General features: G+C 42.4%; 1 protein-coding gene across 20 annotated transcripts in view; it reads right to left on the bottom strand.

The window, feature by feature from the left end:
• The window catches only part of NDEL1 (nudE neurodevelopment protein 1 like 1), a 90,014-nt gene that overhangs the window by 53,390 nt on the left and 21,193 nt on the right, over positions 1-15,431 (bottom strand). For 15 of the 20 annotated variants that reach the window (XM_037494711.2, XM_054689856.1, XM_054689859.1 and 12 more), the window contains 2 exons: positions 14,770-14,861; positions 9,178-9,329 (listed from right to left, as the gene is read on the bottom strand). In XM_037494711.2, the coding sequence (XP_037350608.1) occupies positions 9,178-9,329; positions 14,770-14,861 (244 nt within the window). Of the gene's footprint in view, positions 1-1,494; positions 2,761-6,166; positions 6,202-9,177; positions 9,330-14,769; positions 14,862-15,431 lie in introns of those variants that run through there. The other 5 variants (XM_037494714.2, XM_054689865.1, XM_054689864.1 and 2 more) reach the window with 3 other exon arrangements.

Below are 15,431 nucleotides of genomic sequence, written 5' to 3'. Positions count from 1 at the left end.
GAAGATTCACTTGAGAGAGTATGGCATACAGAACAGGCAGACTGACTGAAATACACTGCTGAGGGGTGCAGCAGGCGAGACAGGAGAGGTCTGCTGCACCATCTGGGTTAGCTCCATGGCAGGGATCAAACTCATGCCACAGTGGCTGGAGATAACTTGATAACACTGAGACTTTAACCCCTGCACCAGCAGGGAGGCCCTGCTATAGCTTTTAAAACTGAAATATGGGCCTCCCTGGTGGCCTAGGGGTTAAGTCTCAGCACTACCACCAGGATGGCCTGAGTTCAATCCCCAGCCAGGGAGCGAACCCATGTATGGCGCAGCAGACCTCTCCTGTCTTGCTCGCTACTCTCCACTCTGTCTCTGGTGACGCCTCTCAACCTCCACACCTCTGGCCTGCACCCCAGTTCTTTGACACAGGAATAAATAAAACCTTTTAAAAATAGTAAAAAAATAAAATGGTTGGGGGGTAGGAGAAGGGGGAGGGTCCAGGCTTGGGAAAGGGGATCGTCGCCTCCAGGAGGGACAGGAAACACGCTCAGCTGCCCTTTCACGGACCTGCCCGGGCTCTGCTGGAGCCAAAGCTGTGGTGATATCCAGTGAATAACACCTGGGCCCCTGTAGTCAGGACCCCTCACCCAGCAATGGACAGAACCATCTGGATGTGATGATTCCAGATAAGCTGAGAAATCACCAGGGCACCAGGGTCAAGGATTCAGGGCTCCAGAACTCATTCTTGCTTTAGCCAGACAAACTATGCTTGTTACATGTTCAATTTAGGTTTTCTGCAACAATAAAAAGGTCTGATAAATACTTACACCTCTAAACTAATCCAATCCTTTCAATGATGGTTGGAAAAGAAGCTGGGAATTGCTACACATCAGTGAAAGACTTACGAGTTTTCTTTTCAACGGTTCTGCCAGCACAACACACACAACTGCCCATGCCTCTCAGTGAGTCACATGGCCAGCAACAACTACCAGAAGACTTTCCTGCCCACATATTAACAAGCAGAAGAAATTTTCAAAAACGTATCCTACTTTAAGTTTTCAAAAATTGATTTTCATTCACTTAATTTAAAACTATAAATTTTATTGTTTATTTGTGCTCCTTATTTTAAGAAAAGCATGTTAAGAATGTCTGACCCATTTAGAGAAACCCCTAGTTTATAGTTTCCTCAGGTCCAGTCACCTTGTATCTTGCCACCCAACATTTGAAACCTTCTGTCAACCCAGAGGGATGGGTGGAAATAACCACTGGTCCCAGAACACGAACACTGCCAGGAACGCACAGCTAAGACTAGAAACAAACACCAGGAACCAGCATGAGAACATCTGCTCAGTGCTTTCGACATCTTCTAAAACTGCCTGAATATTCTTTGCTCCATGTTTGCCATCTGCAAAAGTGACACTGAACCCAGCCTTATAAAAAGCCTTATAAAACCCAGCTTTTCTCTCAAGGGATGGCAGGAACCCAATAAAGCAACCTCAATTCTTTTTTTTTTTTTTCTGTGAAATTTATTGTTTCCACATTAAAAGATTTGGGAAGGGGGAAAAGTATTTTCTTTTTTTTTTTTTTTTTTAACCACATGATGATCCTATACCACTGCCCAGAGTAGGACACCATCATAAGTCATTAACATGCCATATGAGTTCTGAATAAATAAAAGCTACAAAGCCCAAGTTATATACAAATACCTTAGGCAGTAATGTTTACAAACCTATGTACAATAAAACAAATGTAAACAGTAAATGCAGCATGAGCGTAATCAAAGGATGCACAGGACAACCACTCGTGGTCAGTCTGCCCCCCAGGAGCCAGCTTGGCCAGCCCCATGCCACTCAACCCTTCCCAACACAACCGGACAGGCCCTTAGAAGACAAAACAAAAATGGTCTGAAGATGTCATTTAACTGAAGGACCAGAAAGCTGGCAAGGAAGTTGCCACTACCTTGCACCCCGAGTCTGAGGCACATGGGGGAGGGAGACAGCACAGAGACATAGCCCTGTGTGCGCCCAGACCACAGAAGCTCCTGCCATGGGGGACTCAGACAAGCGTTTCACTGCTCCGGGAGACAAGTCTACGGAATGATAACTGCGCTAAATTAAAATCAAAGGTGCAGAAAATGTTACCTAATTCGATGACCTTCCTGACTCTTTGCCAGCAACAGGCTCAAACTGTAAGGGGGGAAGGGGCAAAACTGGGGATAACATGATCATTAGCACTGAAGATGCTTGGGGCAGCTCAGGAGGAGGGCATATGTCAACCTGATTTGGGGAAGAACTTCTAGAAGATCTGTAATGTCCTAAACACAACTAAATCCTATCAGTACAGCAGGTTGGAGGCTAAGAGGCAGGTGTGATGAATGAGTACTTCTGCATCCAGTGACCAAGTAATACACATATGTATCACCTTGTGACCCACAAAAGTGCAATCATGTGAAACCAACGGCACTACGGCGAGAAGAGAAAATAGCCAGTATTGATATCGCGCAGAGTCCTGGGGCTGGGCAGGGCCCAGCAGCCGCCACTGCATGCAGCCTGCCCTCTGCCGGCCATGGGGAGGCAGGCGGAGAGGCACAGGCTGGGCCCAGGCACCGAGGGGTGAGGCGTGGGTGTCCTGGGTTGTTGGAGGAGGGCAGGAGCCCCCAACTGGAGGCCGAGCACTCACACACTGAGAGGCAGCATACCCGGGGCCGACGACGGGCGTGAGGAGCCCAGACCAGGAGGAGGAGGAGCTGGGTCAAAGCCGTTTACTGCCCTGTGGGGGTGACCAGAGCAGAGAAGGGAAGGGAGAGGGAAGAGAAAGAGAGACTGTCATTTAAAATCACTGGACATACAACAAGAAATTAATTTGCTCTCTAAAAAACTATTCCTCTTCCTGGCCCACAGTAGATTACTGGCAGCCCAAGGAAGAGTGGCTGTCTGGAAAGCATCAGTTTGGTTAGAGAATCGAGATTCAGGGTCCTGGCGTAATGAGACTATATGCTCCCCTCTCAACAACGTCATCACACAGGCCACTGCCCTCATTTTTTCCCCCCACAGAGCAGGTCAAAGCACCAGCCAACAGGGAACTAGTAAAATAATGATACAACTAAATGATAAAATATTATATGGTTATTAACAACACAATCTACAGAGTTTTAATAGCATGGGAAAAGTTCAGAATGTAATTACTGCTAAGTGGAAAAAGAAGCAGATTACCAAAACTGCACATGTTCAATAATGTGAATAAAAAAATTAAATAGCAAATATTTAGATTCTGAACTACAGCCCCTTATAAAGAGACATTACTACCTATGCAGTGAAATCTATCATGCGTGGGGGATACACATGTTCATAAAGTCATATTTACGTAGAAGGAAAATTTAGCAGTACTTTCCTTCCCTCTGGGCTGTGGGAAGATTTTGATTATTACTTTATACTTTCTTAATTGTTCTCCAGATTTATACACATTGTGTGTGTATATGTGTATATGTATGTATGTATATGAATACATTGTATATGTATATGAATCTCTTACTTAGGAGAAAAATAACATAAAAATTACTTAGCAAGCAAAGCCAGATGGGCAGCCTTCCCTGCAGACTCATGAGCCACCAGACCGGCCGGCACAAGAGCCTGCAGCAGGACCCAGCACCTGGGTACAGTGATGCAGCTTGCCCCACCCCGACCCCACCTGCCCGGCAGCTCAACCATGAGAAGCAGTGAGGGAGGGAGTGCAAAGCCAGAACCTCTCTCAGGAAGCCACTTCAGCCATTCCATATTGAAAAAACCTCCAAGGAAAATCTGTCCCACTAATAATTTGGAAAATGAGGCCAACTCCAAGAAGCTGCTCTGTACCACAACTTGCCTGCCACCATCTTCCCTCCCAGCCTAACCTCTCACCAGAGGGGTCTCCAAGGAGTTTAAAGACTCATGGAGAGAGGTTCTCTTAAAAAAAAAGAAAAAAGAAAAAAAAGACACACACTCCCCAGCAAGGATAATGGTTTCATACAGGCAGGGAGAATATAATCTCATGCGGAAACAAGCATGAAAGAGATTTGACAAATGACTCTTGATTACTTAAAGAAAGAGAATTACTGCCTGAAGAAACTAACCTCAGAGTATTGATTCCAAGTTTGAAATCAAGTTACTCACACAGGCCATGAGCAAGACGAGGGGCTCTAACAAATATAATTTCTCCCTGTTGCACTTTCCTACTTCAATGACAAATACCCAAAAATCTCCCTTTTCTTTTTGGACTAGAGAAGGTCTAATATTTGAGCTCCCTTATACTTAAAAACATCAAATCACCTGTCCACATTCTCCCAAAGCTATATACGCCTGTGCTCTTCTGAAGGCAAGGGGCCATAGCCTACATGCCATGTTGGCTGTCACATAAGCCCCATGTGGCATTTTTCTGATTAATCCCAGAGTCCAAAGCCTATTTCTCCTACCACTTCAGGCAGAATTGCACAGGCCTCACAAACGGCCTGAACTTTGAAGATGTGAACGTCAGATTCCCAGCCTCAAAGACAGCAGAGGTAGGCATGGCAATATGTACTACAGGTACCTCTGACCTCAGCAACAAAGGGAGCACTGCTGGGTACCAAGAATTCCTGGCCCCTGTTCCACAGAGTTACAAATGCAACTATTGAGGATGGTTCCTGACGCAGGTTTAGGGTGAGATTCCAGCATTTTCAAGCCGGTGGACCCTTAAAGAACATCAAATTCATCCCCACTGCTACATTACTAAGAAAATCAAAGCAAGAGAAGGTCCATTCACATTAGCTCAACCTGTGAGCCCATCAGTGGAGAGCTGAGTTCACAACCACCTCCAGGTTTCCAGGCCATTATCCTCTCCTAGTCTCCTCCCGGCCAGAGGATATTCAACAGCCCATAGGCAAGCAACCATTACAATGCACCCAGTGCACATCAGCTCTAATGAGGAAAACAGTGCAATGCAGAATATAAAAGGGAACTAGAACCTAGCTAAGTAGCTGCTCTGGGTGGATGGAAATGGGAATTCTAGATTTGAAGGCCGATTGAAGTAGAGAGGCATTAACAATCTGCCAGAGTCCACCTTCCACCTTTCTGAGTCAAGAATTGGGAAGTAAAAGGTCAAAGGGAATAGAAAATTGACACTACATGTAAGGTCCCTTCAGGAAACAGCAAAGCTGTACAATGAGGAAAGGTTTCCAGGGGAAAAAATCCCTCCATACTCACCACATTTGGTTTCAGGGGGCTGCAAAAGAGTCGAAGGAAAATGTCCCAGTGGACAACACAGGACTGAATGGAGAAAGAATGGGCAGGAATGGAGATACTGATCTGGGAATCATCTATGTAAAAAAAGATTCCAGAAGCTATGAAATGTCACAGTCATATCACCAAAATCTAGTTAAAAGGTCTGAAAAACAGAACCCAGCTAGAAGAAAAGGAACAAAGATCAGCTGTAAAATGGCAAGAGAAAAAAGGAAAAACCAACGCATGTTTAGGTGCTAGTCAGGACAATAAATCTAATGCAACAGAGACTAAACCTTTCAAAGCAGCATGACAGATACACCTAAGAAGGCAGTAGAGAAAAGGATGAGAACAGGTAATTCAGGAGAGCAGGCAGATACACTCCAAACCCTATTTTCCCCAGCAGGATGAGTAAGTGGAAGCTCAGCCCAAGCTCTGTACATTCCTGAAAAGTAAGGCAGATCTTACATACACATCCAAATCTACCATTCTAATGTGCTTTAGGACTACAGGAGTCACTGCAGAGGGGAGTCCCCTCCATTAGCACTAGTGTCCACTTTGAGAAAACAGAAGATATTCGGTAACAGAAAGAACTCCAGCCTCATGAAGACAGTCATATGGAATCCAGGGCCTGACAGAGACTCTCACTCCCTACCCACAGGTTCCTGCTGTCATCACAACAGCACCCTATGCAATATCAGGAGTGCTACCAGGCATGCTATTCACAACCAACCCAAGACCCTACAACTAATTTGTTTTTGTTTTGCACAGCTGAACCATAACGATATATAGTCAAGTCAATAGGAAATAGAAAACTCATTCATGGGCTGTAAGTCGGTTAAAGCAGAGTCAGCCCCATGCAATTAGTAAAACCAGTGTTAATATGTCTTCCACCACACAATTGAGAAAGAATGAAAAAGAGCACAGCAAACAAATTCAGTTACCCATGAACAACGTGGGAAATATGACTTTTTCTTGCCTAATAAAAAAAAAAAGGAAAAACCATTAAACAGTAATACAAATACTATTTTTACACCGAGCCCTAAAATTAGTCTATGCCCACCTACACACAGCCCAAAAGAAATCAGACTGACTTATAAAGTAATAGGAAACTAAATAAAAACTACACAGGAAATAAAGAATGCTTTTGAGACAGCTTGAGTGACTGCACTACACATGAATTTGTATTATTTTAGATGAATGATATGAAGGGCAATCAGTGGTTGGAGACAAAAGCAACACCTAGAAAGCAAGCTCAGCAAGTTATATTTTAGGAATTGGCAGAAGTGATCACAAACTCGGTAAGATTCTGATTCTAAGAAGTCTTCAAATAACCAGATTTTACAAAATACTTTCAAATCCCATAAAGGAATATATAACAATAAGTTATATCATTTTACGTGGTGAGGCCTCACTGGATCGGAAGATTTTGAGGGGGGCAGGAAAATGGGTATATTCACATACATGGGTGTACATGTGCACACACACACACATGCGCCCCGACTTTAATTGACTTTTTCGACTCTTTCCCCAAAAAAATGCTCCTATAGGTCTCTATAGTGACAATGAGACACACTCTTGTGGAGAGGAGAATAGGCAAGTTCTAGAACCCAAGATTTTTTCAATGGAGAGCTTTTTCTCATGTTGAAACTACAAACTAGTAGTTTCTACAAGTAGTTCTAGAAGAACTGGCATTTTTTCTTTTGCCCTGCCAGACTGAATAATGGAGCTGGGAGGTGGGATATTTCCCGCTCTTTCTTTTGCAGCTGGTACATACCATTGTGGGTTTTATCTAATCAATAGGTCAGCAGGAAGAAAAGTCAGAGGTAAAAAGCCAGGCAGGCCAGAGGGAAGCCAGAACCAAAGTAAAGCAGCATGGAAGACACAGCAAAATCCACAAAATCCTCAGGAATATGGTGACGTAACTCAAGCAATGGGTTAATAATTGTGTGTGTGTGCGTGTGTGTGTGTGTGTAGTCCATTTAGCATATAAATACTAGAGAAAAGGTCAGTTCAAAAAGCCTATTTAATTTTTAACAGAAATAGTACCATTTAAAATATGTGCTTTTTTAAACCAAAACTAAATCTCTGTAACCTTCTGTAAAGGAAGCCCACATAAAGTCTACATCTGGCAGGGTGCTCCTCACAGGACAGGGCTCTCTTCACAGAGCTGGAAGCCCACTCCCTGGCTCACGTTACACTGAATCCTCCACATCTACCTAAGACTGAGTTCATATCTGGGCAATCCCTATCCTGGTGCTCTACACCAAGGGTGAAGTGGAAGTCAGTCTCTCAGGAATAGAGGAGTAGAGAATCTGAATTGACAACGTTCTCTCTCTCGTTCATCACAACTGTCCTAAGGATTTCTATCTCCAATGGCAGATGCTGACCCTACAGTTAATACACCCTATCCATTTATGCCTTGTTCTTACAGCGTAAGTTGCCCATGACCCACCAAGACATGATTCCAGATAGAGACTAATAACTACCACATTGGAGGTAACTACAAGTTGCAGGAAAAAATAATTAGGCACTATTTCAGCACTCGTCAAGACTAGCCCTAAACTGCTTTGGGAAAATGTCAACTCTAATATAAAACTACTTATTCTATTTACCATTACAGCATAAAAACAGACATTGCTTATGGTTATCTAGGGAGAATTAACTTTAATGCTTAATCACCCTAAGGAATAATTCAAATGATTAGGATAAAGTGCTGATCTACATTTTGATACTTTGGAGAAAATGCTTTTAACGAAATGTGTATATAAAGTTCTGATTTATACACTATTTTAGAATTAGCTCCTCAATGAGATAGGTGCACTTCAAGGCAGATTTCTCTTAAGGGAGAGAAACATCATTATCACTCCACTACACAAAGATGGACAACAAGAGGTTTTTTAGAGTGGACTGTGTGCCAAATCAGATACTTGGTAAATGTGCCAGTTATGTAAGAAAACAGAAATGTGAGCTCCTTTAAGAAACTGAAAATTTCAGGAGCTGTATCAGTATTGCTTTCACAAAACAAGAACAGCTGCGACAATTCAAAGCAGAGACCATGGAAAGGATCATGGTGCCTCAGTTGCTATTCCAGTAATAGCAACCTTAGGTAGCCTGGTCAGCATTACCAGACCATAGGTCCTAACTAGTTTTCCTAATTCAAGGCACACCCATACAAAAGTATACCATGCAGTGTTGTTGTTTTTGTTAGAACTGAGGTAGAATAATGTGTGCTTCACATGGAAAGATACTGGCAATATTTAAGGCACAATAGGCATATTACAGAGCAATATTTAAAATACCATAAATTTTTAAAATAGCAGATGCATAAACATATGATTTCACATCCCTACAAATACTGTAAGGATGCAAAAAAGGTGCTGAAAACAGAAAACATTTATTCTCTACTTTGGATTCTTATGTACCAACTGTAATTTTGGATGCAGCACTGCTTCAATCTCATGACAATGTTTTTTAAATTCTCAATTCCCCAAAACATCTTCAAATCATATGACAAAGTCATGTCTCTTAAACTATATTTGGTCCAGTGATCTTATATTTTTTTTAAATCTTCAGACACAAGGCTTGTTGCAGAGCTTACATATACATAATAATAGCATTCTCTTTCTACCCTTAACAAATATTTGCTGAGAATGTCTACCAGCCTATAAGCCCCTTGAGTACAAGGACCAAATAATTATTGTCTTTAGTTCCTTAAGGTTGGTACTGCTGCCTCTCAGAGTCGGCTTCCTGGGACAGGAGCTTCAGAGTCAGGGTTCCCAGGGCAACAGACTCCATGGGGAGGCAAAGACAACAACAGAGTCCATGTCCCCTAAGATCTGAGTAATAAAAGTCTGCAGGTAGGTTTATCAAACTGAGTTTTACCATTTATAAGCTCACTTGACAATGGGCAACTTTATTACTCAAAAAATTATTTAAAATTTCCAAGACTTACCCTTTGTCGAAGAAAGATGTATGCCCTGATCGAGAGAACTTTGTGCCATTGTTATTTGTCACCCCGCAGTTTACATTCCCTGAAATATATGATTTTCGTGATGCTTGGTCCTTTGCAAAATTCCTGCAGGCTGCTAATTTGGATTCTAAAGCCTACGAAAAGAAGGAATGATTTGGTTGTCAAAATAGTAGCTACACATAAAAATGTGCATTTCAAACATTTCTATTTCAAAACATTTTCTATTCCAAAACTCAAAGATTACTCTGAGTTAATAGTGGGGTTAATTAAACCATAATCATTACCTTTCTAAAAGAAAGAAGGAATGTTTATACTGACTCCCTATCTAATGAGCTCAGAATATTTTATTTATTCCTCTCAGAATTCTCCTCACCTTATAAATAAGAACTTAGAACTCCTTGCCTTACAACTAAGAAAAATGTGGCTCATGTAAATAGAGACAGATACCAGGATTCATGAGCATATTATTGTTTCTTTCTGAAATGTGAATAGTTTTGTTAGTTGGCTAGTTGGGTGTGTATATACATTAGGAGTCAGTATTATAAAAAATGCAAAGCCATCACTTTATAATTTTTTTATATATATTTTTTTTTAATAAGTGTGTGTTTTGTTTTGTTTTTTTTAAAGATTTATTTATTTATTTATACAAGCACTGGGTACAGTCAGAAGCACGGGAGGGTGAGAGAATTCACCAGAGCCAGAGCAGGGAGCAGAACAGGCAGTCTGATGAAATACACTGCTGAGGGGAGCAGCAGGCGCAGGCAGGAGAGGTCTGCGTGCCATGTGGGACCCTCGCTCGGCAGTCGGGGATCGAACCGGCACTGCAGAGGCTGCAGGTAGCTTCACAACCCAGCGCTCAACCGCTGCACCACTGGGGAGACCCCCCACTTTAGAATTTTTTTAATGTAACCAATTCTTTTAAGGCTTCAGTTTAGTTATTTCTACTGCATCAAAATGGACAAGTGAATTGGTAACATCATACATGAAGTTAAAAGTTATTCTTAGAGTACAATGAAAAATATCTAACACCTTTTACTAATAATTAAATAACTGACCAGAAAAATGACACCAGCCTTTAAAGCATTTACCTCTAAATTGCCCTTCTGACACCTGGTCAGTGCCAGGTTCTACAAACAGATTACATACGGAGATAAATAGTTTCTCATCTATTTCTGCCACACACAAATATCACAAACTCCCTCTTTTCCCTAGACACTTCAATCGAATTTTAAAAAGACAATGGGGGGAGGATACAAACCATGGCCAAAAAAATACTCCATTCCTCTATCTATGACAGAAAAGAATTAGGAATATATAATCAATAGAAAACATAGTTCACTTTGAGACTCTCCCCCCATAATTTCAATACCTTAGTTAAGAAGCAGCAACAAAAATAGACTAAAACAACTTTCTTTTCTTTTCCTATAATAAAAGTACAATAACTTAGTAAAATAACACAAAAAAGATAATGATGTTGTAGATTATGCTTGAATAAGCATCACTTCAGCAATTTGTTTTTGTTTTTTGTTTTTTTTTGTTTTTTTTTTATAGAGGCATGTTTTTCTTTCTTTCTTTCTTTCTTTGTTTGTTTGTTTGTTTATACATGCACTGGGTACAGTCAGAAGTGCAGGAGGGTGAGAGAATTCACCAGAGCCAGAGCGGGGAGCAGAGCAGGCAGAAGGACCGAAGTACACTGCTGAGGGGAGCAGCGGGCGGCAGGAGAGGTCTGCGCGCCATGCGGGACCCTCCTCCGGTGGCCGGGAAGCAGCTGGGGATCGAACCGGCGCCGCAGAGGCCGCGGGCAGCTTCGCAACCCAGCGCTCAACCGCTGCGCCACCGGGGAGGCCCCACTTCAGCAATTTGTAAACTATATGCATATGCAGTAAAAACTGAGAGCCATTAATTTCCTAAACTCAAGACACTCATTTAAATATATGTTGTACATGTGTCATCTGAAAGGCACGAGTTGTATTTGAGGTATTAGTAAGACTTCGAATTACAAGTACTGGGTCTTTTTTTTTTTTTTTTTTTTTTTAAAGATTTATTTATTTATTTATGTAAGCACTGGGTACAGTCAGAAGCGCCAGAGGGTGAGAGAATTCACCAGAGCCAGAGCGGGGAGCAGAGCAGGCAGAAGGACCGAAGTACACTGCTGAGGGGAGCAGCGGGTGGCAGGAGAGGTCTGCGCGCCATGTGGGACCCTCCTCCGGTGGCCGGGGAGCAGCCGGGGATTGAACTGGTGCTGCAGAGGCTTAGGGCAGCTTCGCAACCCAGCGCTCAACCGCTGTGCCACCGGGGAGGCCCAAGTACTGGGTCTTAAACGCTGAGTGGTGCAGAAATCAGGATTTAGAAGATAACCACACCAGGTAGTAGATGAAATCATAGTCTGAATAATATGATCAGAAAACCAAGCACAGAACTCTGAGTGATATCAACACTGAAAGGGTGGGCAGATGAAGACACAAGATGACAAAAAGAAATGGACAAGAAGGCAGAAAGCAAACATGACACGTCAGAGAAGTAGAGGGAAGAAGATATTACAAAAAAAAAATGGTGTCGAATGAGGACAGACTAGCACCCACTGGATTTGTCAGCACTGAGATTAGCAATGAGGAATTCTGGTGGAGTAAGCAAGGTGGAGCCCAGACTAGGATGTCGGGAGAGTGTATATACAATCGAAATGCTAATAAGTAATGACACACTTTTAAAAAGCACAGTTGTGAAGGGAAGAAATAGGATGACTAATAAAGAGAGATATAGGGTAAAAAGAAAGAATAGCTGCTTTCATTTCTGTTTAAGATGAAAAATCTGCATATTATATAATAAATATGTACAGTATATATAACATGGGTAGTACATATGTGTAACACATAAATATTACATGTAAATTTCCATATGGCAAAAGGCTAAGGATATTGGAGACAAAGATAAAAAGACTGGGAGGAAAGGGATCCAAAGCACAGAGGGACATAGTCATGAGCAGGAACATGAGGAATATGGGGCTTTTACCACTGAAATAAAAAAAAGTGGCTACAGAGGCAGAATAGGAGAATAATAAAAGAAGAAAACAAGTTTAAATTATATGGCCTTGATTTCTCAGTGGAACAGGTTACAAGATAGGAATGAGGCTCCCTGTTCAAATCAGTGGACAAAGTAGTACAAATAGAAAATGAAATATTTATGAAAGCATAAAGGGGTTTGGTGGATAACAGCAAACTAAAAGTTTTTCTTGGACAGAGTCTCAGTTGAACGTATAAACAAACACAAGGACTCCGAGTTCAACTTTTACCATTTCTGAATAGAGCACTCGAGGTACTAAAGCAAAATAAAAGCAAGGGGGAAAAAAAGATGACAACATGGGTTCCAAGAACAGGCAGAACTAACCATTATTATAAGAGTCTATAATAATGATGAGAAAATCAAGGGTGACAACACTGCAACAAGCCCTAAAAGCTTGTTAGAACATTCAATCAGAGTATGAATTAGGGCCTCCTTGGTGACCTAGGGGCTAAGTCTCAGTGCTATCACTGCTGCAACCCAAGTTTGATCCCCAGCCAGGTTGCTAACCCACAAATATCACAACAGATCTTTCCTGTCTCGCCCACTACCCCCCTCAGCAGTGTATTTCAGTAAATCCACCTGTTCTGCTCCCCACTCTGTCTCTGGTGAATTCTCTCACTGTCTCTGGTGAATCTCCCTCTGACCTATACCTCAGTTCTTCTACTCAAAAAAAAAAAAAAAAAAACATATGAATAAGAAACTGGGAGACAGAAGTTCATCGCAAACAAAGTGTATGTTTCTTCTATCCACAAGGAAAAAAAATTTGAAATGCTAAGAAAAACAGGTAAAAGAGAGTAATAGAAAAGGAAACGGCCACTGCTAGAAATACTAACTTTTTAGTGGCATTAAGTCAACATGGTTTTATACAATGGTCTCTGGTGAGCTGACTATAAGGAAGGAGAAGTCCAATTGTTTGACTGATCTAGACTACATGTCTCCTTCATGGCCAAAGAGTCCATGAGTTAACAGTGACAGAATAGGTCATTTGTGGGATCAAAGATGTAGGAAGAAGTGAAAGCAAGAGATGGCAAAAGGAAAACAAAAGAGGGGTCTCCCTGGTGGCGCAGGCAGTTGAGTGCAGCGCTGTGAAGCTGTCCACAGCCTCTGCAGTGCCGGTTTGATCCCCCCATGTGGAGCAACCCACATGGCGTGGCAGACCTCTCCTGTCTTGCCCACTGCTCCCCTCAAGAGGGTATTTCAGTCAGTCTGCCTGTTATGTTGCCCGCTGTATCTGGTGAATCCTTTCACCCTCCTGCACATCTGGCCTGTACCCCGGTTCTTGTGTAAACAAATCTTTTAAACCAAAAAGATAAATCTTTTAAACTACCACCCCTGGTGGCGCAAGGGGTTAAGCACCGCACTACGAAGCAATCCACAACTTCTGCAGCATGAGCTCGATCCCCAGCCAGGGAGCAACCCACATGGCAGGGCAGACCTCTCCTGTCTTGCCCACTGCTCCCCTCAACAGTGTATTTCAGTCTGCCTGTTCTGTTCCCCACTCTGTCTCTGGTGAATCCTCTCACCCTCCACCCCATCTCTAGCCTGTACCCCAGCTCTTGTATGCATAAATAAATCTTTAAAAAAAAAAAAAAAGCACTACTCTTAAAATCAGAGTAGGTATTCATAGAGTAAAAAACTGAATAAGCAGAAAAACAAACTTACTATCTCAAATACAAGGTCCAAATTGTTCAAGTACAAGGCTACAGTCAGAGACAGTAGTTGAGGTAGGAAGATGGCATGTCTAACAGCAGAAAGTCACACCACCACAAGTCAATGTTCATGTCCTAAAATGTAGAAGCTCAAGGGAATGACCAGAAAGATGGTAGACAGCAACGAACAGGATTGCAAGGTAGTAGAAGTCATACAGCAGTCCTTCAAGGAACTATTTTAAAAATATGGAGGCATCGTGATGCAGAAACAGCCACTGGGAACATAAAGAATGCCTAGTGGGAATTACAAAGCTGAGAGCACAGGACCTTCTGCAGAAGAACCCACAATTCAAAACCCTGGAGGCATTTATGGGGGGGGGGGGGTGTCAGTGATTCACTGGACGCTTTTGCTTCTCAGCTTAACTACAGCCTTTACCAGAGGAAGGTATCCTTTCTTCCCTTACTTCAAGTTAAGAAATAATTAAATACTTTGGGGCCTCCCCGGTGGCGCAGTGGTTGAGCGCTGGGTTGCGAAGCTGCCTGCAGCCTCTGCAGCGCCGGTTTGATCCCCGGCTGCTCCCCGGCCACCAGAGGAGGGTCCCACATGGCGCGCAGACCTCTTCTGCCGCCCGCTGCTCCCCTCAGCAGTGTACTTCGGTCCTTCTGCCTGCTCTGCTCCCTGCTCTGGCTCTGGTTAATTCTCTCACCCTCCCGCGCTTCTGACTGTACCCAGTGCTTGTATAAATTAAAAAAAAAAAAAAAAAAAAAAAAGTCTAATCAGACTCTTTTAAAAAAAAAAAAAAGAAAGAAATAATTAAATACTTTGGCAGTTGAAACATCTAGTGATAAATAATTGAATGCTTACCCCTACTTTCCGTAAGAGATCTCCCACGATGTTTAGTGCTGATATCCTAGCAGAAGGAGTTAGTGGACTGGTACCAAAACCATTTGGTATAGCTAGAGGAAAATAAAAGACAAGGGATTACACTTGATTTCCTTTACATTTGGAATTTGTTATTACAAAGCAGTACACAGCCAATGAAAAATCACTACAGTATTGGATAAAGAATGAAGTGCAGATACCATAAATACGTTTAACCACTCTCTAAATTGATGGGTACTTTACATTATATCTAATTTTTAATCATTATAAGTAATGCTAAAAGGACACAGATCCTTAAACCATCCAAAGGTATTTCTAGAGAAGAGATTCCTAAATACAGAACCACTGGGTCTAAGGATATGCTTATTTGTGTCACTTTAATCATTACTGCCAAAATGTTCTCTAAAAAGACTCTGCAGCCCCTCCCCGGTGGCACAGGGGTTAAAGTTTCAGTGCTATCAAGCTATCACCAGCCACTGCAGCCTGAGTTCGATCCTTGGCCAGGGAGCTGTCACACATGATGCAAACCTCTCCTGTCTCACCCACTGCTCCCCTCAGTAGTGTATTTCCAATGATCCAGTTGTTCTGCTCCCTACTCTGTCTCTAGTGAATCTTCTCACCCCACACACACCTGTGGCCTTCAC

This window comes from Talpa occidentalis, unplaced genomic scaffold, assembly GCF_014898055.3.
Source record: "Talpa occidentalis isolate TD23 unplaced genomic scaffold, MPIMG_talOcc4v2.1 talOcc4.7, whole genome shotgun sequence".
Lineage (NCBI taxonomy): Eukaryota > Metazoa > Chordata > Mammalia > Eulipotyphla > Talpidae > Talpa > Talpa occidentalis.
The sequence above is the reverse complement of the archived record's forward strand: the minus strand, read 5'-3'. Positions and strand labels throughout refer to the sequence as shown.